This window comes from Gymnodraco acuticeps, unplaced genomic scaffold (genome assembly GCF_902827175.1).
Source record: "Gymnodraco acuticeps unplaced genomic scaffold, fGymAcu1.1, whole genome shotgun sequence".
Classification (NCBI taxonomy): domain Eukaryota; kingdom Metazoa; phylum Chordata; class Actinopteri; order Perciformes; family Bathydraconidae; genus Gymnodraco; species Gymnodraco acuticeps.
In genome coordinates, this window is record NW_022990693.1 from 2,175,186 (window position 1) to 2,199,599 (window position 24,414).

Sequence of the window (24,414 nt, forward strand, 5' to 3'; positions counted from 1 at the left end):
CGTCTTATTTTACTTTCTCAGGACTTAAAACTGTTTTTTGGGGGCAGACCTCCACAAATAAAAAAATATATACACGCATACAATGTCATCATCTTAACAGTTTGTTATGCTCATCGAGTCATCCGTGAGCAGAGCATGAAGTTGGCATGCCTATTACAGCTGAATGCGGCGATTACCATGTTGTTCAGCAAAACGCCTCACAAACTTATTAAGATCTAAAGCTTTAGTGCGTTTTGATTCAATGCTGAGTGCAGCCAAACTTCACAGTCTCTTCTCTGTCATTGTAGACCGCAACTACCTCATTCCTTCCGTCTACTTGAGTCCGAAAGGCTTCTCGTTTTGCGCCGTCCCCCCGTTCAAGTGAATTCGCCACCAATCATATTTCCACTCTCGCGCCAGGGACGGGGGAGGGGTTACAAGACTCGCGTCTTGTGCTGCATTCACTTGCACTCGGACATTAGAGATTTTCTCTCATAAATGTCCGATGAGCCACAACTTTTCTTTCAAAACAAAGATGCCAACTGGGGTGGCAGCTGGGGTGGCAAGGCTATTGTTTAGAGTGGCAGTTGCCACCCCATGCCACCCCGGTAGATCCGCCCCTGCCGCTGCGTAAAAAGGAGGGTTTCTGCCCCATTACTTCTCTTCTTCTATAAGAATAAAACACGGAGGACGGAGATCTCTTTTTCTCCCCCTCTTCTGACAGCCCAGCAGCTGATCTCAGAGCACGCTCCCCTCTCCTGCAGGGGGGCGTGGTCAGCTGCAGCTCACAGAATCAGCCCCCTGCAAAAACAGCGCTGGAAAGAGCAAATAGAGCGAAATGAGGCATGGCTAAAATGCAGGATCTTTTTTAGTATTTTGAAAAAAAAAAAATATTTATATACTTTATATAGGTCGATACATCCATCCATCCATCCATCTTCTCCCGCTTATCCGTGGTCGGGTCGCGGGGGTAGCAGTTCCAGCAGAGAGCCCCAAACTTTATTTTCCCTGGCGACATCAACCAGCTCTGACTGGGGGATCCCAAGGCGCTCCCAGGCCAGCAAAGAGATATAATCCCTCCGCCTGGTCCTAGGTCTACCCCTTGGTCTCTTCCCAGCTGGACGTGCCTGGAACACCTCCCTAGGGAGGTGCCCAGGTGGCATCCTAACTAGGTGCCCGAACCACCTCAACTGGCTCATTTCGACGTGAAGGAGGAGCGGCTCAACTCTGAGTCCCTCCCTGATGACCGAACTTCTCACCTTATCCCTAAGGGAGACACCAGCCACCCTGCGGAGAAAACCCATCTCGGCCGCTTGTATCCGCGATCTCGTTCTTTCGGTCATGACCCATCCTTCATGACCATAGGTGAGGGTAGGAACGAAAATGGCCCGGTAGACAGAGAGCTTTGCCTTCTGGCTCAGCTCCCTTTTCGTCACAACGGTGCGGTAAAGTACCGCTCCCGCTGCTCCGATTCTCCGGCCCATCTCACGCTCCATTGTTCCCTCACTCGAGAACAAGACCCCGAGATACTTGAACTCCTTCACTTGGGGTAAGGACTCATTCCCTACTTGGAGTGGACAGTCCATCGGTTTCCTGCTGAGAACCATGGCCTCAGATTTGGAGGTGTTGATCCTCATCCCAGCCGCTTCACACTCGGTTGCGAACCGATCCAGTGAGTGCTGAAGGTCGCAGACCGATGAAGCCATTAGAACCACATCATCTGCAAAAAGCAGTGGTGCAATCCTTAGTCCACCGAACTGCAGACCCCCTCCCCCATGACTACGCCTTGAAATCCGATCCATGTATATTACAAACAGGATTGGTGACAAAGCGCAGCCCTGGCGGAGGCCAACCCTCACCGGAAATGGGTCCGACTTACTGCCGAGGACCCGGACATAGCTCTCGCTTTGGGAGTACAGAGATTGGATGGCCCTGAGTAGAGACCCCCTCACCCCATACTCCCGCAGCCCCTCCCACAGTAACTCCCTGGGAACTCGGTCATACGCCTTCTCCAAGTCTACAAAACACATGTAGACCGGATAAGCGTACTCCCAGGCCCCCTCCAGGATCCTTGCGAGAGTAAAAAGCTGATCCGTTGTTCCACGACCAGGACGGAATCCGCATTGTTCCTCCTCAATCTGAGGTTCGACAATCGGCCTGACCCTCCTTTCGAGTACCTTAGAGTAAACTTTCCCGGGGAGGCTGAGTAGTGTGATGCCTCTGTAATTGGCACACACCCTCTGATCCCCCTTTTTAAAAAGGGGAACCACCACCCCGGTCTGCCACTCCTTCGATACAGTAGCCCATTTTTTAAAATAGTTTTTATAGGTGTTGCTATCTGTTTTGTGTAGCGTGGTTCTACAAGCAAGTCAATGCATTCATTGGGTGGTATCAGAGAGTTGCACGGGTCTGTAAATGCAATGAAAACAATTGGCCACAGCAAATCATTTATATTAAACATGTAATTTTTACTTTTGAATACTTCAGTACAAAGGATGTATTGAATAATTTAAGTGATATATGTGTACACATATAAATCATTAGTCAAAACAGGGCTACATTTGATTTAATTAAAAGGTATAATAAGTGGTAAACTGAAGAGCCGTTTGGGAGCCGAAAGAGCCGGCTCTTCTTGGTGAGGTCGGTGAGATCCGGCTCACCAAGAAGAGCCGGAATTCCCATCACTAGTGAGTGGCAATAACTCTCCTTACCAGCAGGCGGCGGTAGTGTGTATTCATCATTCAAAAGAGGCAACAACCAATCTGAGTAGGGCAACAGGACGCTCATCGACGGCCAGACATCTATTGACATCTATCGACATCTATCAATGCCGAAAATCGGCCCGGTGTGTAAGGGCCTAAGGTGGTTCCTGGCACGTCCAGCTGGGAGTGGGCCATGGGGTAGACCTAGGACCAGGTGGAGGGATTACATCTCCACGCTGGCCTGAGAGCACCTTGGAATCCCCCAGTCAGAGCTGGATGATGTTGCCAGGGAAAGGGAAGTTTGGGATCCTCTGCTGGAACTTCTCCCCCGCCACCTGACTCCAGAGAAGCAGATGAAGATGCATGGATGGATGGATTGTAATGCATTGCATTAGAAAGTAATGTAAAGTAAACATCACAAGATAATAATCTTGTGATGTTTGGAACAATTAATTTTAATGACGAAATATGTAAATGAGCTTCTTAAAGGTCCCATCATATGCTTTTCTGGTTATTACCCGTCCCCTTGTGTGTTATGTAGCTTTTTCTGCATGTGAACGGTCTGCAAAGTCACAAACCCTCAAAGTACACCCTGTAGCGAGTAAAACTCTAACACAAAAAAGACGTGTCTATGCTGCCCCAGAACGCCTCGTTGGAGATTTCTCTTTTTCCATTTTTTTCTTCCGGGGCCTATTGACGTCACTAAGTCCAAATGGACCAATTTGCACACAGCTATAGAACAATAGGCACACCCTCTGCTAGGGTGGACTCCCGAGCAGCTCAGGAGTCCTAGAGCGGACAGTGTGAGATGGATTTCCCTCTGTGTTTCCCTGGATGCTGGATATAGATCAAGTGCCGTGCCTGCGGGACACCGCGGTGCTCAGGCTGAGCTCCGCGGTGTCTGCTTGCATGGCATGCAAACCCCACGCAGCAACCAGGAAACGACACCAGTAATCCAGCTCACACTGTCCACTCCTCGAGCCCCGCAACGTCCCGCCAACACGGCACCTAGACCCCACGCAGCATTCTCATCTGTTTCTCATTACTGGTGTCATTTTCTGGTTACAAACGCCATTGTAACACATAAACACTGATGTTCAGCTGTAACGGTGGTGGACTCATCAGAACAGAGTGGGCGAACTGACCAATCAGAGCACAGTGGGCTCATAGGGAGGGGGGGCAGGAGCTCCAACAAGCCGTTTAGGACAGAGAGTGAATACACATACTATACAGAGATGCTGTATGAGAAACCAATGTGAGTTTGGAACATTGCACAATATAAATCTATTCTAGTAGACCTCAACAATGGAATTATGATCAATAGAAATGGCCATGACATGGGACCTTTAACCGAAACCAATGATTAACTTTTCAAGAAAATGTGAAAAACACGCACAAAGAAAATGTAATTCCCTCTATGCAAATACTTCTATTACATCTTATGAGAGATTATTTGTAGTCATCCTCACTTCTTACTAAAAAAACACTTAGTGAAATGACAGTGGTATAAGTCATTTTATAAGTTACCTCCTTGGTCGAGTTGTTGAAGAAATATGTTTCTATGAATAAAGAGGACATGTTGCAGTGTATGCTCCTTTTATCCACCATGGCCTTTCATTTGAGGCCAAGAGGCGATCTGTTTCAGCTCAGCGTTGTGATTCCTGCCACGGGCCAGTGGACAGCTCAGCCCACTTAACTCATCTGAATTAATCACATGGAAATATGAAGCACTGCATTAGCTCACCACAGAGTAAATGTGTGGCTGTGTCTCTGTATGTCATCATGTTTTTATAATCTACATTCATTTATTTTAAATAGAAAGAAAAAGTGGGCTTCAAACTATGTTGACACTAATCTTCCTCTGGGATTGTGATGAAGCGTTGGTGTTTTCCTGATACCAGCGGGGCAGAGATAGTGAGCAGATCAAAAGGCTCGAGTCAGACTTAATTAAAAAAATATTAATAATGTGTGGAGTTTTTTTTCTCATGCATAACAGTGCTGCTAATTGATTAATTAGGAATCACATCAGTCGCTTGGGTGCTCATGGTGTAAAGAAGAGGAGGGGGGAGAACTTGAGAATAAATATAACATCAAAGAAGAAAAAAGAAAATACTAACAAGGTTTAATATACAACAGCAGACTGATGCTGCACTAAACAGCTTGATAAAGGGTGTTATATTGCATATTTGTTTATATTTGCTGGTGACAAATGTCAAAGTAAATAGTGCTGAGTGTTGTGTAGAGACACCTGCTGGTAAGTAAAGGTCATTTCACATTATTTATTTATTAGTCATTTATCTTTTCATTATTATGTTTTGTATTTGCTTGTAAAGCATCTTCACAATGTGTATTCTTAATATCATTATATATATATATATATTTGTTATATAATAGAAACAAATATAATATGAAATAATTCATATTTATTAATTATTTTCTTTATTGATTTTTTGTTGTTATCTTTTATTTGCAAATCATCTTTAAACACTGTATTTTTATTATTATAATTATGATAAGCAAAAAAGTTATTATAGAACATTTTTACAATCTGTATGAATTCGTATGTTTATTTTTTAAAACAGTCAATTTGTTTATTAATTTGTATTTCAGTATATATTATATTTTAAATAAAAAGCCAGCCAGTGAATTTAAGCAACATTTTATGTTTTTTTTTAATCCTTTGTATGATTCAAAGCTCAAACCGTTTCAATTATTATTCTTATTATTCTTATTTTATTTGTTTAATTGTTTTTTTTTTTATTGTAAGCCATAAACACCAAGCTGTGACAAACAACATCAAAGGAAAGCAAGAAGATGTGAGATATTTATTTATTTGTCTTTTTGTATTTTTTTTGTTTTGTGTCCCGTGAGAGGGGTTACAGGTCACAGGTCACAGGTTACAGGTTACAGGTTACAGGTTACAGCAGTCCCTAAAAGTGTTGATACAAATACAAATGCATCAACAAACATTCATCTCATTCTACCCCTGTGAATGTGAAAACACACACATCCACCGAACAAAAAACACTTTTAATGTCATAGAAAACATCTCTCTCTTCCAAAGAAATACACTTATTTAAGGCAGGATTAACAATCATGTACACGACGAGAACTAAGTCAATAAAAAATGAAGTTACGTTACTGCTGTGGCTGAATTAAAAAATGTAAAACTACACATCGCTCTTTAAACTCTTCACAGGTTTGATTTCTTTCTCTGGATCCATTGGACAAACATTGATATGTTGTCTGCGGGACAGCAGGGAATCTGGCCTCCTCTCTAACATTTGGATAATAACAGTTGTACTAGCATTCTTTTTCCTACAGCAGAGACGATACAAACGATGTCTCGGATGTATCTTGGTCAGTGACGGCCGAATAAATACTTCTCCTGCAACTCTTCTCCACTGATGGAGCCAAACCATCCCTCTCTCCTTTCGTAACCACACACACACACACACACACACACACACACACACCACACCACACACACACACACACAACACACACACACACACACACACACACACACACACACACACACACACACACACACACACACACACACACACACACACACACACACACACACACACACACACCACACACACACACACACACACACACACCACACACACACACACCACACCACACTCACACACACACACACACACACACACACACACACACACCACACTCACACACACACACACACACACACACGTCCTGACGCTGTTAGCTTAAAGGGATAGTGGAAATGGAACCTCAAATAGTTTCGTTTTAACTTATATACAGGCATAATTACGTACCAAAACAATCACACCTGATTAAAAAAATATAATAATTGCCTTACGCATGTTAGAAGCACTTTATTGCAGCTTCCCCGAAGTTTTTTAGAAACGAAATGTTCGACTCAGCCAAACCGGAAGTGACGAAAACTTAGGAAGACGATACGATAACAAACCATGGCGTCTATGCAGAATGAACGTGGAAGGGCAAATATACCAGACAAAGAAGAAGGATTGTACGAGGTATCCAGTGATGATAGCGAGTCAGAAACATCCTCTCGGCTTTCCTACGAAAATGTCGTTTTAGGAACTGAATCTGAATCCGGTTCAGTAAGCGACGATGGTGACAATATTGAGCCAGACGATGGACCATTACGTCCTTATTTGTTCGAGCCCGAGCCCGAGGTGATGGTTCACGGCATGGGCAATGGCGAGGATGACCAGGACCAGGCGCCAGATGATGCACCCCTACGCACAAATAATCTTGACTGGTAGGTCCCTAAGCATAGCTCACGCATCTTAAGATCACCTGAAGCCTTTACAAATATTAATCATTGTTAACCAGTTAAGCCCGAAGGTCCCCCCAGTGGACCCCTCCCACAGTTTTTTTTCTCTCACATGTCTCAGGGCTTCTTAACATTTATGAAACTATTAATGTTTCATACCCTTTTAAAGGTAAGAAACTCTGCTAACTGACAATAAGAACAATTGTTAGCTAGAAAAAACACAAGAGTAATACCAACCCTTTGAATTAGCATTGAGCGAAACAATGCTAACTAATGCTAACGCTTTTTTACACACAACACACGGTAGAAATGCCCTTATTACTATCTTAACTGCACAAACAAGATATACGATTTAAAGCTGAGACTCCACAGATTCCACACATGTAATGTCATCACTGTAAGACCTCAAATTCCTGGAGCTATCAGCCAGAAAAGAGAAAGTAAACAACATCCGGTTCCAAAAATATTACAATAATTACGTCTTACCTTTTTTGATTTTGATCAAAAGTTGTGTTCAACGGAATAAAAACGCATCTCAAGGTTAATCCAATGTCGTTGTGTCACGTAGAATTTTTTACTGATAATCAATCATCATATTTATGGCAATATACTCGGTACCATAATAAAGGTCGGCTATTCACATGCAAATGCTATTGAATGTCCGCCATTGTTTGTGCCCGTCTTCCTATGCTCTCGTCATCACCCGAAGATTCCCGACGATTCCCGAAGTATTTCGTTTCATTGAGAGGGCGCAGTAAAATTGAAAATAAAATGAAACTAGGCGCATGAAATTAAAAAAAATTGTTTATTATGCTTATTTTTAATAAAAATACATAAGTTAAACCCAAAATTCGCGGATTTCCACTATCCCTTTAATCTTTTACAAGACAGTCCTCTGCACCAGTTTGACCGTGGTCAGCTTAGCAGAGAGATTTAGGTCGGACCTTCGGGAAGAGCTGAAAACAAGAAAAAAAAACGATTAAAGTTTTCTGATATGATACAGGAAATCAATCCTGCCAACAGAAATAACCCTCCACAACAATTCTCCAATTTGGCTAACTATTCTCACTTCTGTACGTACGTTGCTTTGATTTATTTGAAGCTAATGCAGTAATCGTCCAGTGGTTTGAGAAGTCTTATGAACTATCAGGATTTATTATTTTTGGAGTTTGTATCTTCATTGTTGAATGCATTTATTGTGAGTCACTCTCGATAAAAGCAACAACTAAATAAAATGTAATCTAATGTTAATTATTATTCGTAATGGTTCTGCATTATGGCGAGAGAATTCAGAGCTAAAGTCTTAATATTGTTTATGAATTGGTGTCTGGCAGTGCAAGGTGCTATTTCCACGACAGCGATGCCTTTAGTGCCTGAAAACAGTCCCCGGCCGACCTTGGTCCTGTCCCATCAAACTGTCTTCTGGTCCAATCATTTTAAAACTATTGAACAGGCCCTCAACATAATTGTAGCCCCTAACCCCCTGGCTGCTTTATTCTGTGTCCCCCAATTCAGAGTGTGCCCACTACGACTCAGTGTGTCATCGCTTTCACAACCCTGCTGGCAAGAAGCTCCATCCTTCTTAAATGGAAACATACCTCCCCCCGACATATGACAGGTGGATACAGGAGCTCCATGCATTCAACTTGAAAAGATTCTCACTAAAATGATCTCAGAAATCCTTTCACAAAACCTGGATACTCATCCGAGGTAGCTCACTGAATGGAGAGAGAGACCCACACTCTTCCTTCCCCATGTTCCTTTTCAGCATATTACTTTGTCTTTTATATTTCTCCCATGTTGACTACAATATTGTTTTCTACTTTAGTTAATTGTTGTTTTTTAATGTTTTAATTGATTGAGTATTTAATTGCTGTTTGTAGTAGTTATTTGCTTTCATTACATGTTGTGACCATGACCAATAATGGGTGGAAGAGTGGATATTTTTCTTTCTTTGAAAGATTATAATATAGACCAATTATCTTGTACTGAAAATGCTATGTTCAAATTGACATGTCTGTAAAAAACAGAATTGCCATCTTACCCCAAAGTAGTTGTTTGGAACGAAGCCCTCCCTGCCACAGAGCGAGGCCCACCACCAGTCGGACCCCTCAGGTCTCTGCAGGATGGTGACCATGTCGGCCTCTTTGAAGCTCAGCTCATCGGCTAGCTGAGCCGGGTAGCTCCACAGAGCGTACAGCACCCCGCTGTTCTCCGTGCCCATGGCCTCCTCCACCCCTGGTGTCACAGGAGAGACAGGAGCAACATGCATTTATTTTTAGGATCATTTTTGGGAGAGACAGAGTTGAAAGGGAATGACACGCGCAACGTAATTTATTTTACATATGTATTTACATTTCGGATTAATGTTATTAATACAAGCTAAACATACTGTATTTCAATATATATAAAAAATATATTGAGAAAGTTTACTGTTGGAACTGAACTTTTTTACTTTTACTTAATGTAAGTACAATTTTGAATGCAGGCTTTTACTTGTAACTTAGTATTCTTAATTTACCATGGGTAAATCCGTACAAATAAACAGGGAGACGAGTGATGTTTCTTGACCAAAGCAAGAAAACTGTTTTTTGAAAAAACCTCAATCGGTGTAGCTATTTAATTTTCTTACATAAAAAGCCTGCCAGTGAACACAAGCAATATTTATGTTTTTTAAAGGCTTTATTTTATATAGGATGCAAATACTAGGACACCAAATATTTGCTAAATAAGAATAAAGTGTAAACATTGATCACACTGTGTCCTGTTGAGGGTCATTAATATAAAGTTTATGATGGGTATTTCAGCATCAGCTATAATTGATATATTTGAGACTAAACTCAACTGTCATATTTACCAAGCAGCTGGAAAGGTCAGAGCCCAGTAACTGTCAGATGATGTCTCTTTATGATTCATTCTATGATGTTTGACGTTTAGTATTTCATAGTGCTGTGTCACAGGGTGTGTGTCTGTGTGAGTGTAGGTGTTATTGCCTCACCTCTAAGGAAGGTCTCACACTCTTCATAGCTGACAGCGTAAGGATCACACTTCTGGGAGGAGGTGGCGCTGTCGCTCTCCGTCATGGCCATGACCGCCGCTCCGTTCCTCACCAGGAACTCACACAGGGGCCGGTCGTTACACGAGGCGGCGCAGTGCAGCGGGGTCCTGGGGGACAGAGAGATGGCAGTCAATACATGCAGGAGATAGCTGAGACACATTTTGTCATCTTGGACAATGTCTCCCACCTACTCCATGACTCCAAAAGTCGCCATAGTGGAAGACTAATTTCACAAAGGTGCCCTACAGAGCGCCAGACTTCACCATCAGCAGCTAAACCCCTTTAAAGTGTGCTATTTATATATATCGTTTCAATACTAATCCAACACTGTATATATTGTAATATACCGAATGTTATATTTGCAGTATGATGTGCACATTTTAACTTCAACTTCTTATGTTTATATAAATATTTGTTTCTTTTCTAAATTAATTTTATAGTTTTTGGAGATTTTACTCAAACTTTTATCTTTACATATTTTAATCTTTTTTTTGTATTGTTCTTTTCTAAAATGAACAACAGTCACAAAACCCAATTTCCCTCAGGATACATTTTTGTAGTATTCTGATTCTTGACTAAATAATGTTGCATACATGAGGAGGAAAAAAGGTTGTTAAAAGGATCAAACATGATAGACAAATGAAATAACGTGGCTTTGAACAGAAATGTGTAAAATACACAGTAGAATTGGTGAACGCAAGGTGAACAGTATTTTTGCAAGAGGAACAAACCTAGTAGTAGAAGAAGTAGCGTAAAATGTGAATACATGAATAGTTCATTACCTGGAATTTGTTCTTAACTACTGTACTACAGCACTACAACACACACAGTTACAGACAAATAGCTACTGCACTTCTTTATTTGACTTGTTGTTGATATGGGCATGACAGGCTTTTTTTATTTCGTTGTACCTGGTGCAATGACAATACATTTTTTAAATTATATTCCTTTCTATTCTATTCTATTCTACTAGAATAAATGTACGTTCCACCACTGGAGACAGGAAATAGATGTTAAATAATGTCCAGATATTTACCAGCCGTGACTGTCTGGAGCGCTGACATTGGCTCCAATACGAACCAGGAAGTCCACCACGTTGTAATGGCCGCCGCAGATGCCATTGTGAAGGGCGGTGATGCCTTCATCGTTGGGTTGGCTGGGGTCGCTCATCTATGGAAAACATTTCTCATCAGCCTCTCTCTATTGTTACTGACTTTATCCTGGTTTCAAAATGACTTGCTCCTAACCCCCAACTTGCTCAAATAGAAGTATAGCTGTTGTACTGCGAGTGACTCTCAGTCGAATGTATTTCTGTATAAATAAGAAGCAGCAGGGAGGTGTCAAAAGAAAATGAAAGCAGAGTCAGCAAACATTGCCGAAATATAAATATCACATATTCTTAAGGGCTTCCTAAAGTTGAAATCCAGAACTGGAGCACCAATTTTTGCACTAGAATTTGCTTTCTTAGTTCCCACTGGTTTGAAGAAGTTTGTTCAAGAAAATAATTCCGCATATGTAGAATAAGCACCAATATGTTTCCTGCGATTGTGTTTAAGTTCAAGTGAGACATGTCTAATTGTTGTTTTTTCCTGAATCAGCTATGTTTGTTGCAATGAATTTAATATATTGGGTAGATGTGAGGTATAACTGTGAGTAATAGTAGCAGCAGAGTAGTTCAAGTTGCAGTATTTACAATCAGGCATATTCATTTACACACACACCTCCTGCACGGCCTTCTGCACCGTCTCCAGTTCTCCGACCAGCGACCCGTCCAGCAGCAGGACCAGCGGGCTGAGGCGGGCTCGCCTCCCAGAACTCTTGTGCTTGGGTCGCCGCAGGATGGAATGGTAGAGCTGGAGAGAGAAACAAAAGGAAGAGATCATCAATCACAAGGGTTTCAGAACCTAATACAAAATATGCTGTTTTTATTGATAATTATTGCAATGTAAGTCCACTAGCATGTTTAAATGCCATTACACAGTGTAGAAAGCACATTATTTCAGGATTATTTAAGAACTGGATTCTGATTGGGCAATTTGGACATTCAGCTGTCTGATTTTTTTCGATAGCAGACTGTTGGTAAGGATCACTGATCAAGTGACTTTGTGCAGTAATATTAATCCGTAAAAAGAAGTATGATACGTTTAACGTCAACACCATAGTTTTTCAGTTCCTCCATCATACGTTATATGTGTGAAGAGCTTGAAACAAGAAAATAAAGAATAACAACAAAACAGCGCAAGAGAGAGAAAGAGTTTAAAGACTTAGAGAGCTGTGGGACAGAGAAATCAGCAGAAAAAGACAGACAGGAAGTTAACACTAAAGGGAACAGCAGAAGAAGAGCGACAGGAAGTTAACACTAAAGGGAACAGCAGAAGGAGACAGACGGGAAGTTAACACTAAAGGGAACAGCAGAAGAAGACAGACAGGAAGTAGACACTAAAGGGAACAGCAGAAGAAGAGCGACAGGAAGTTAACACTAAAGGGAACAGCAGAAGAAGACAGACAGGAAGTAGACACTAAAGGGAACAGCAGAAGAAGACAGAAGGGAAGTTAACACTAAAGGGAACAACAGAAGAAGACAGACGGGAAGTTAACACTAAAGGGAACAGCAGAAGAAGAAAGACGGGAAGTTAACACTAAAGGGAACAGCAGAAGGAGACAGACAGGAAGTTAACACTAAAGGGAACAGCAGAAGAAGACAGACAGGAAGTAGACACTAAAGGGAACAGCAGAAGAAGAGCGACAGGAAGTTAACACTGAAGGGAACAGCAGAAGAAGACAGACAGGAAGTAGACACTAAAGGGAACAACAGAAGAAGACAGACGGGAAGTTAACACTAAAGGGAACAGCAGAAGGAGACAGACAGGAAGTTAACACTAAAGGGAACAGCAGAAGGAGACAGACAGGAAGTTAACACTAAAGGGAACAGCAGAAGAAGGCAGACGGGAAGTTAACACTAATGGGAACAGCAGAAGGAGACAGACGGGAAGTTAACACTAAAGGGAACAGCAGAAGGAGACAGACAGGAAGTTAACACTAAAGGGAACAGCAGAAGAAGACAGACAGGAAGTTAACACTAAAGGGAACAGCAGAATAAGGCAGACGGGAAGTTAACACTAATGGGAACAGCTGAAGGAGACAGACGGGAAGTTAACACTAAAGGGAACAGCAGAAGGAGACAGACAGGAAGTTAACACTAAAGGGAACAGCAGAAGAAGAGCGACAGGAAGTTAACACTAAAGGGAACAGCAGAAGAAGACAGACAGGAAGTTAACACTAAAGGGAACATCAGAAGAAGAGCGACAGGAAGTTAACACTAAAGGGAACAGCAGAAGAAGACAGACAGGAAGTAGACACTAAAGGGAACAGCAGAAGAAGACAGAAGGGAAGTTAACACTAAAGGGAACAGCAGAAGAAGACAGACGGGAAGTTAACACTAAAGGGAACAGCAGAAGAAGGCAGACGGGAAGTTAACACTAAAGGGAACAGCAGAAGAAGGCAGACGGGAAGTTAACACTAAAGGGAACAGCAGAAGGAGACAGACAGGAAGTTAACACTATAGGGAACAGCAGAAGAAGAGTAACAGGAAGTTAACACTAAAGGGAACAGCAGAAGAAGACAGACAGGAAGTAGACACTAAAGGGAACAGCAGAAGAAGAGCGACAGGAAGTTAACACTGAAGGGAACAGCAGAAGAAGACAGACAGGAAATAGACACTAAAGGGAACAGCAGAAGAAGACAGACGGGAAGTTAACACTAAAGGGAACAGCAGAAGAAGACAGACAGACGGGGAGTAAACACTTATACATGTAGGCTCTGGTAGTGCTTAAAGAATACATTTTTAAGTTAGGTTGTTATCGCGGCAGTTAAGCCGTTGATACACTTTAGCACGGTCTATGTTCTTAGTGGAAGCTATACTAGGTTCTGCTCATAATAATGACAAGCGCATTGCATGTTGTCCCTTACATAATTAATTAGGCATTTCTAAAGACAATTTACATAGTTCTACTTGTCCAGAGACTATAACATCCTCAGTCGCTCTAACCCTTTTCTTACTCTGAGATCTTGCTGCATCGTGGCTGCAGGTAGATGTGCAGGAGGTGTAGCGAAGTCCTCTTCTTCTGAGGAGCTGCTGGTATCACTCCCCTTCTCCCCCTTCTGACGGTGGGCCTTCTTGCGGAAAAGCTTGTCAATTAGGTTTTTGTACTGGTTGGGCTGGTAGTGGGAGGCACTCTTCAGTGGCTTGGAAGGATCCTGGGAGCCCCGCCGCTTCAGGGCCCGGGGGATCTCTGCTCGGATGCGGAGCAGCTCCTCCAGGTTGGGGATCTGCTCGCTCTGGGCCACCACTGGCTGCATCCTGGTGGGGCTGAGGGGCCGGGGGGCTGGGGCCATACCCTCGCTGCTGCCCTCTGGTGTGTTAGGAGTCTCCTGAATCACAGGCATGTGATGAACTAAGTCCAGCCGCTCTAACTCTGCATCTATATCCCCGGAATTCAGCACTGCAAAGATGGACACATTTGAAATGTTGGTTAAACAAAGATCATGTGAAAGCGGTGTCACAGTAATGCTTGGCCATAATGCTGGATTCAAATGTTAATATACATGGGAACTGTAATCATTAGTATAAGCACATTTTCTAATATTTGAGTAACCTAGAATGATCGGATATATGTCCATGTGTCATGGCAAATGTAATATATTACAGTAGTAAAGTTATGGTAAAGTTGAGTGAAGCTCACACGGGCCCTTAGGGGATCATAATGTGAGAAGCAGAAGTGGCAGACGCTTCATTTATTAGACCTAGCCGATAGAATTAAGCTGTGATGTGCTAGTGTTTTCAGGAACGCAAAAGAGGTCATAAAAATGATAAAAGTAGTACACGTGTATGGTATGGTATGGACTAGTTCCAGTAGTGTTAGCACCTGTAGCTAAATACAAGTTTGTCAGTGTGTTTTGCGGGTTAATTGCAGCAGACTTATAAGAATGTACATCAATGTTCATACAGATGCGTAACTCCATAGACCTAGCTGAAAGTATTTAGCCACATTGCATTGATGTGCTTTTGTTTCAGTATTTTCAGGTGAGCCAAAGTGGTGAAAAGTTGTGACACAGATGTACAATTATTGTGTAAGTGTAACATTATAGCGGTAATGCAGATATGAGATTTATATTGCATATTTATATTGTAGATTTACATGTTAAAAGGCGAGTGTGTTGTGTGAAACAATGTGTCGCCTGTGCGCTTATAAGGACTAATACCAGAAGGGTAACAACTTGTATCTAAATAATGTGCACTGTGTACCCGTGCTTAATACTGTCAGTCAGTGTGTTTTCAGTGCTAGCAGACTTTTCACATTTTATGCTTTATGCAAGTTTAAGAATGTGTATGTATGTTTATATGGATGCATCTTTCATTAGACCGAGCCAACAGTATGCAGTAGTGGTGCATTTTCAAAACTTCAAAGTAAAAGAGATTTAAATGTATGCATGTCAAGAAGTCCCCTTTGTTTCCATGATGGAAACACATGGGAGAGTCAGAATGTGTGTGTATGCAGATGATAAATGAGTTTACCGTCACTGTACACTGCCGGCTGTCTCAGCTCAGGTGGGTGCTGCAGTGACGGGGGTACAAGTTGGTGGAAGAATTCCCTCGGAAATGGTACGGATGGGTAAGGGGCCATATCACCGTCTCCTCCCATTAGTCTGGGGTGGGGGACTGGTCTTCCTTCCCAGCGGGGGTTTTGTAGACGCATGATGACAGAGAGAGGGATGGGCTTGCGCTGGCGGGACGGACACGATGTTGGGGGGATAGAAATACGGGAGATGATGGGCTGAGGCTGGTATGGGGAGTGGACTGGGGATGAAACATCTGGAGGCACTGTTATACGCATGTTACGCGGGAGAGACGCGTGGGAAAACTTGAGATTTTGAGAGCGAGGATCCTTGAACAGAAAGAAAAAGAGGAATACATGTCATCCTACTCCACTGAATCAAATGACTGTATAACTTGGAGTTTAATTTATCTGATTATGGATAATCATTGGTGTCTCTTTTTTAAATCATATTTGTAAAAATAATTATAAAAATTAGGTTAAGAACCAAGAAAGGTTAACTGACAAATGAAAACGGTCTGAGAAATGTTTTTGCAATCCAAATATATAACATTATTATGCTTAGTATGTATTTACATATTTGAGATGTTGCCCTTCTATTGTGCCATGTCTTATCGAATCCACCACACTGACCCCAATTTCATTGCCTAAAATCATTGATGTGTTTCTTCTCAGCCTTTTTGTCCCCACGTTTGCAGATAATCAAATGACCACCTTTGTATCCTCTTTTAGCTTTTTATTTCTATTTAACAGCATTGATTGATTGATTGAAAAGTTTATTAACAGCTTGTATATTGGGTACAGTACAGTACAGCTCAAAACATACAATTGTTAAGGGGATGCAGACCAGAGAAAGACTTTCGTCTTGTTTACATCAGGGTCCCCCATTTCCAATTCATCATATCATTTAAGACATATAAGACATATTTGACATACAGATGGCTTATTTACAATTTACATACAGGTGGGTTTTTTTACATACAGATTGCTTGTTTACAATTTTCATTTTAGATTTCGTTCTAATACATCCTAACCGGACATTTAAGACATACCAAGTCTACAGATATACAGTTAGTAACAGAGTCTAAAATGCGAGTATATACATAGATGGGGGGGGGGGGGGAAGCTGTCCATTGAACGACAGGTTGAGATTTGTACCATTACCGGGGCCAGTTTTGCAATGCTCTCCCCCGAAGGTGCTCTTTAAGAGAGGTTTTGAAGGTAAGTATAGTTTTACTTTCCTTTACAGTTGTGGGAAGAGCGTTCCACCTTGATGTGGCATAATTGCGAAACGTGTATTCCCCCTTTTTTGTGCCAAATCTGGGTTTCACATGATTTGTGGAGCTCCCTCTGGTGTTAGGATCATGGTATTCCTTGACCTTTGGGAAGAATTTTGACATGTACATGGGTACCATAGAGGTGTAGTGGATCTTGTAGACCAGGCCCATTGCAAGTAGCTGTACTCTGTCGTCTACTCTAAGCCATCCTAGGTTGTCAAAGTGGGCAGAGGTGAGGTGGGTTCTAGATGAAAGGTCAAGCAGTAGTCTGACCAGTTTATTTTGCGATGTTTGAAGTTTTATTTTTAGAGCCTTGGAGGTGCTATGGTACCATGACGTGCAAGCATAGTCATAGTACCCTTGAATGAGTGCTCCTGCCAGAGTTTTCAGGGTGTTTTTGTTTACCAGAGAGGAGATCCGGTATAGGAATCTAGTTCTTTGATTGACTTGAAGAATATGGATTGTGTGTTTGAGTACAAAGGGGGTACAATAGAACAAAAGTCATTGATGAACCAAAATAAATAAAAATAAACACTTAAGTTAAGCTCAGGTGGACAATGTGGAGGCAAATATTTTCTGAGTCAACTTAACTTAAGCAAGTAACACTGATTCTGTTGCACCACTATAAGCTATTTCGATTGATGCCAAAAATTGAGAAATCATCTTGTAGGAACTAAATGCTATGAGTTGAGGAGGCTCTTGGTTTGTAATGCCCCGGAGAATCATCACATACTGTACATTAACATCTCTATGGAGCTTTTAACAATCTTTTTGCTTGTTGTTTTTATATTTTACAGCAAAACACTGTGGTTCAACTATCATTACAAAACCTACCTACCCAGAACCAAAGGGTACAATCATTTAATAATACAAATTAAAAAAACAAAAGGAAAATAATCCTTAAAACAAGATTTATTAGATGAATAATGATAGAGTAGGCAAGCCAGTATCATTGTAATTATTGCATTTTTCTGAGCCATTGAGTCAAGAATTATATAACTGAGTCTTTTCATTCAACAGGCTTTTGTAACTCCTATCCTCCCCCACATTCACCTCCATTCACTCTGTTGTCATCTGTGCCTAACAGTGCCAGGTGACTTGCAGCTACTCCCAATTTGTGGAACTCTGTAGTAATAAAAGTTTGGGCTACAACATAAGCCAGGCAAATGAATCTATCAGAGTAGCTATTTGAACGCCTCTCTGTTAACACCACCCACCTTTTTTGGGCTTGGGGCCGGAAGGGGGCCATCGAGGTTGGACTCTCTCCAGCTGCTATTTGGCACAGACGGCTGTAGCCACTCTGTCTCTGCAACAGGAAAGTGTGAAGTTAGAACACAGAGACCACATACTGGACAGGCAGAGCGCCAGGGCACCTCAGGCCTTGAATCCAAATAGTTTTGTCCTGGCCTAATTCCAAGACTTCCCTTAAGAAATAGAAGTTGAGAAAGTAGCAAAAATAAACCAACTGTCATAGGTGTGGTGAGGTTTCTTGTCGTAGGACACGTCTAGATCTGTCTCGCTCCACTTGCCTGAGTTCTTCTGCCGGTGCACACCCTCCTCTAGGAGAGGAACAAAAGATTGAGAAATAAAGTGAAAGGAACACAAAATGATTGCCAGATAAAGGGTGGTGTTACTAAGGCAGAGTTTCTCAAAGTGAGCGGCACCTCTCCACTTCATAAGGAGTTTAACCGTGACATTTTTCGAAATCCCGTTTGTGTCCCCCCAACTTTACAAATATGTTTATTTTATTTTTTTAACGCAAGCCATCATCGCCACGGAGGAGCACACAGCCTCTGTGAGCGAGCGAGACAGAGAGCGAGAGAGAGAGAGCACACCTTTAACGGTTTAAAAGGGGAGTGAATAGTGAAAGTAAAATATGCATAAATAAAAAGAAAGAATGCTAACTAAGATTAAGATGGACTTTTATTAATCCCTCGTGGGGAAATTGTTTCTCTGCATTTGACCCATCCAGTTGCCATTTTGAACAGTGCCTTGCTCAGGGACACCTCGGTAGAACTTGGTCTTGCCGGGACTTGAACTGGTGACCTTCCAGTTGCCAAGCCAAGTCCCTATCGACTTCGCCACCACCGCTCCCTAGGTAACTAGGTAACATAAGATAAGAATAAACAAGTTTAAATGATTTGTTATTGGTTGTGATCATATTCTAAAGATGTTTGGATTATTGAAAAGTATACAGCTCTCTTTAATCCGAGTGTTGAGAGATGTATCCATACATTCATTTTGTGCTCAAAGTGCACCAGATTGATGCATTGCACTTCAACATTCAAAAAAATATCTTCCCCCTAGAGCAGTGTTTCTCAAACTTTTTCATACCAAGGACCACTTAACCAATAAAAAAATACTCGCGGACCACCTAACTCCACAAATATCCAAAAACACATTGTTTTTTACAAATCGCCTGAAAATGGTACAAACAAGTGGCCACATGTGTGATGAAGGTGTTGCGCTGGGCTATATCATGCAATCGAAAGTGAAACTTAAGCTCGCTCCATTGCAGAGATATTCCCGCGAGAGTGCGGAAAACTTTAATTAATTAATTTATTTCAAATGTGAAATTTTACCAATATACTCACGGACCACTAGGGGGCGCTCACGGACCACCAGTGGTCCGCGGACCACACTTTGAGAAGCACTGCCCTAGAGCATGTGAGGTCCACTCCCAAATAAAGCAGGTTAAAATAATTAAATTGCATACATGTTCTTTTAGTAAACAGTGAAAACGGGTCCCACAGACCCAGACAGCACACAAAGGTTAAAGGTCAGCATATAATAATGTTAAAATGTGCTAAATATATACACTGCAAAAAACAACAAAAAGAGGAGTAAAAGTAGCCCACGACTTGTTTTATTTTTTTCTCTCATCCTCATCTCTCTCAGCTCTCATCCTAAAAAAGGTTGGAGACCCCTGTTATAGAACAATACATTTGACAATTTTAAGCTTGGCCTACCATTTGATTGGAGCGATGAGGAACAAAGTGGGGAATGACAGAAAAAGTTTGAGAACCACTGTACTAACGTTCAGTATTGCATCCATTTATAGGCCAGTATTTCTCCAAGACCTTTTATTTGTAGAGTTAAAAAATCTCTTAAAGGGAACCGTGACATTGAGCCAGAGTAGTTAAAGTGGACCTATCATGCTATATTGGAAAAATATATTGTAGGGCCATACCTATACAAAACATGTGAAGTTTTTTGCTTAAAATACCAAACAGTTCACCCTTTGTAGCCATGCCTCATACTGCTCATACCCCTCTTTTGCAGCCCTGTTAGAGAAACGCAGATTTTTGGTCCTTAGCTTGAAAAAGAAAAAAAGAGGAGGCGGAGCTAATGCCTGATCAGAATTCTACCGGAGATAAAGTTAAATTCTGCTGTGATAAAACGCCATCCTGTTTAAACCACGTCAAGGATTATTTCTGAACCAGTATGGAGCTCAAATGCTTTTTCTCTTGCAGGTTTATCACAAAGTGAGTTCCTTTCTTTATTTCCTGCTTTTTAAACACATGTGCTCTTCAGTACAGGTTAGCTCTGAGTGTTAGCGAGGCTTGCTAATGTAAACAAAGACGTCCAAAACACGTCAGGCATTGTTTCTGATAGCAACTTTCTGTGGGTCCGCCGCCGATTTGACGTCATATCGGCAGCAAATCTGTATCCGCTCGTTGTACCCCCGTTTTTAAAAGATGTGGGTACGGAGGAAAAGAGAGAGGGTTTTATTTCCTGACGCTGCTTGAGTTCCCCGACACACCGGGGACACATATTTATGTATAAAATACATCACAAAGTGCATTTTGCATGATAGGTCCCCTTTAAATTATTTTTCATGGCAAACTGGAGCGACTGCGTTTTCTTGTTTTGGCCGCTAGAGAAGATTGGAGTTACCCTGCAACTTCTACAGGTGCACCATAGAGAGCATCCTGACCTTCTATAGGTGTACCATAGAGAGCGTCCTGACCTTCTACAGGTGTACCATAGAGAGCGTCCTGACCTTCTACAGGTGCACCATAGAGAGCGTCCTGACCTTCTACAGGTGTACCATAGAGAGCATCCTGACCTTCTACAGGTGCTCCATAGAGAGGATCCTGACCTTCTACAGGTGCACCATAGAGAGCATCCTGACCTTCTACAGGTGCACCATAGAGAGCATCCTGACCTTCTACAGGTGCAACCATAGAGAGCATCCTGACCTTCTACAGGTGCACCATAGAGAGGATCCTGACCTTCTACAGGTGCACCATAGAGAGCATCCTGACCTTCTACAGGTCCACCATAGAGCATCCTGACCTTCTACAGGTGCACCATAGAGAGCATCCTGACCTTCTACAGGTGCACCATAGAGAGCATCCTGACCTTCTACAGGTGTACCATAGAGAGCATCCTGACCTTCTACAGGTGCACCATAGAGAGGATCCTGACCTTCTACAGGTGCACCATAGAGAGCATCCTGAACTTCTACAGGTGCTCCACAGAGAGCATCCTGACCTTCTACAGGTGCACCATAGAGAGCATCCTGACCTTCTACAGGTGCTCCACAGAGAGCATCCTGACCTCCTACAGGTGCACCATAGAGAGCATCCTGACCTTCTACAAGTGCTCCATAGAGAGCATCCTGACCTTCTACAGGTGCACCATAGAGAGGATCCTGACCTTCTACAGGTGCACCATAGAGAGCATCCTGACCTTCTACAGGTGCACCATAGAGAGGATCCTGACCTTCTACAGGTGCACCATAGAGAGGATCCTGACCTTCTACAGGTGCACCATAGAGAGGATCCTGACCTTCTACAGGTGCACCATAGAGAGCATCCTGACCTTCTACAGGTGTACCATAGAGAGCATCCTGACCTTCTACAGGTGCACCATAGAGAGGATCCTGACCTTCTACAGGTGCACCATAGAGAGCATTCTGATCAGGTGCACCATAGAGAGGATCCTGACCTTCTACAGGTGCACCATAGAGAGGATCCTGACCTTCTACAGGTGCACCATAGAGAGCATTCTGACCAGGTGCACCATAGAGAGGATCCTGACCTTCTACAGGTGCACCATAGAGAGGATCCTGACCTTCTACAGGTGCACCATAGAGAGGATCCTGACCTTCTACAGGTGCTCCATAGAGAGGATCCTGACCTTCTACAGCTGCACCATAGAGAGCATCCTGACCTTCTACAGGTGCACCATAGAGAGGATCCTGACCTTCTACAGGTGCACCATAGAGAGCATTCTGACCTTCTACAGGTGCACCATAGAGAGCATTCTGACAGCTGCACCGCCCTCAATCGTAAGACTCTACAGAGGGTGGTGAAAACTGCACAGAACATCACCAGGACGGAGCTGCCATCCATGGAGGACCTCAGGAAGAAAGCCCTCAGGATTATAAAATACCCCCATCACCCCAGCCACAAACTGTTCAGTCTGCTGCCGTCTGGCAGGCGTTACCGCAGCATCCGGTCAGAAACCACCAGACTCAGAGACAGTTTCATTTCACAGGTCACAATACTATGTAACACTTGAGCTTGTACAATTTTTCTATAGTTATTTTCCTCTTTTTTTATGTCTTGTATATATTTATATTGCATTGTTGAGGAGCCTGTGACCTACGTTTTTCATATCATATACACAACTACACTGTAGTGAATTTAAAAACAGATACAATGAACTACAACAGGATAACGTTTATCTGATAGCATGATCATTTAACGTTTCTATTGGGTAAAGTTGGCCCCATCTAACCCTTCTTACCAGGTTGCCTGACACCAAGGTTTCTGGGAAGTGTGCTGGACATAGGATAGTTCGAAGAAACGGGGGAGCGGCTTCTTTTTCCCTGAGGCGACCTGTGGCCCATCTGGCTCCCGTCGTAAGGGCTCAGCAATTTGGAGGATGAGGTGAAGGGCGAGGCAGGAACAGCCATGAAACTTGGAGAAGAGCTTCTCTCCATGTAACTGGTGGAGCTTCGTGGGCTCCTGTCGTACTGAGAAGGGGAGTTGTGCCTCGGGCTGTTAGGTGCCATCCTGGGGCCCTGCTGGCCGTACGAGTAGCTGTCGGATCCAGCCCGAGGAAGTGGAGAGTGCGCCCTCTGGATCTTGGGGGATGACACCGGACTGGTGTAGAAGACCGGAGGGGATGCGCTCTTACTGCTGGAGAAGACGGAGTCCAACGGACGGGCAGTTGTTGAGCTCGGGGATAAAGGCTTGGAGCTGGAGCTTCCATTACTGCTGCCACTCGACACCCTCTTAGGCTTCTCCGGGGAGACTTCAGAGCTGGTCTAAAGGAAAGATTGATCTGTTATGAGCATTGTTTTTAACAAAGACTTAATTTGTTAGAATTCAACAACTGCTGCATCATCAAGTCTTTGACATGCTGCCAATGGATAAGACTTGTGTTTGTCAAGGGCTTTAGCTTTTACTGACCAGTACAGTTGTGCATTCAATTTTCTCTAGAATATAGACGGATCAACCCCAGAAACACATTTTAACTTTGAGGAAAGTATGACGTAGGAAGGCTAATGGGAATCCCGGGTGTTAGCGACATGCTAGAGGCTTGCTATGAGGAAGGAAAGCTAGTAGTGAGCTGTGTGTGAGTGTGAGTACCTGAGTGTTGTTGTTGGAGGAGGCCTCCTTCAGCAGGGAGTTGAACTCTCTGGATAACTCATCTGCTGTAGCCAGCGATGCGTTCAGGTCATCGTTTATATTCTGGACTGAAATCAAAACACATTATCACCGCAGACAATTAGCATAGGGTATTCCCCCCAAGGGCAATAATATACACCAGGCAAGATACATGTAGGGTTAGTGGAAACTCACACAGCATGCTGCTGCCAAAGCTGGTCTGAGAACTCATGGCTGTGAGGTAGTAGCGCCTGGCTCCTGTCGAAAGAAAACACCACACACACACCACCTTTTAACTGACAATGTTTTCATAATCTCTTAAGATGTATTCCCATTCAGCACTTGTAGCACAACCTAAAATACAAGAATGATTCATAGGAGCAGGCCGTGCAATCAGCCCCGCTGGCTCTCATTCCATTCCCCTGAGCCTTACTTTGATTCAATAAATGTCAATCTTGCTGCGTCTTCAAACTGCTAAGGAGTGTTTAACCCTACCCTGTCTCTCCTGCTGCAGGCTCCTCTCCCACCTTCAGGCGCTCTGACAAAGAGCCAACTTTCTACACGTACTGTGAACTCCATTCATGTGTTAACAAGCCCCAATTGCCACATACTTTAACAGCTGAAAAAGACTCTTAAAAACATTAAAGGCATGCTGGAACTGAGTTACTGTATGTGGCGGATCACACCACTAAATTACATCACAGCCCTTTGAAGACCCTTTTAAGGGAAACAGAAAGTGTCTGTCCTGGTAGCTGACTCAACAATGTATCTGTGTTCCCAGGTGTTCAAGCCTGATGTCACTTATGGCTGGTCTGTTGTAAAGCCAGTTTCACACAGACAGATACTCATGTGGATGGCATATATACTAA

General features: G+C 42.8%; 1 protein-coding gene and 1 long non-coding RNA gene across 5 annotated transcripts in view; one reads left to right on the forward strand and one right to left on the reverse strand.

Moving 5' to 3' along the window:
• The first annotated feature begins 6,896 nt into the window (after nt 1-6,896).
• On the forward strand, nt 6,897-9,404 carry LOC117555656. The gene is made up of 2 exons (XR_004570429.1): nt 6,897-6,957; nt 8,488-9,404. It is a non-coding gene; the product is annotated as an uncharacterized LOC117555656 (long non-coding RNA).
• ppp1r13l (protein phosphatase 1, regulatory subunit 13 like) overlaps nt 7,759-24,414 on the reverse strand; it is a 34,019-nt gene continuing 17,363 nt past the window's right edge. For 2 of the 4 annotated variants that reach the window (XM_034230591.1, XM_034230592.1), the window contains 12 exons: nt 23,741-23,803; nt 23,528-23,634; nt 22,680-23,202; nt 18,389-18,481; nt 18,140-18,228; nt 15,606-15,975; nt 14,090-14,532; nt 11,752-11,883; nt 11,067-11,200; nt 9,971-10,137; nt 9,017-9,210; nt 7,759-7,928 (listed from right to left, as the gene is read on the reverse strand). In XM_034230591.1, coding sequence (XP_034086482.1) covers nt 7,893-7,928; nt 9,017-9,210; nt 9,971-10,137; nt 11,067-11,200; nt 11,752-11,883; nt 14,090-14,532; nt 15,606-15,975; nt 18,140-18,228; nt 18,389-18,481; nt 22,680-23,202; nt 23,528-23,634; nt 23,741-23,777 — 2,325 coding nt within the window. In that variant the 5' untranslated portion in view covers nt 23,778-23,803 and the 3' untranslated portion in view covers nt 7,759-7,892. The remainder of the gene's footprint in view (nt 7,929-9,016; nt 9,211-9,970; nt 10,138-11,066; nt 11,201-11,751; nt 11,884-14,089; nt 14,533-15,605; nt 15,976-18,139; nt 18,229-18,388; nt 18,482-22,679; nt 23,203-23,527; nt 23,635-23,740; nt 23,804-24,414) is intronic. The other 2 variants (XM_034230593.1, XM_034230594.1) reach the window with 2 other exon arrangements.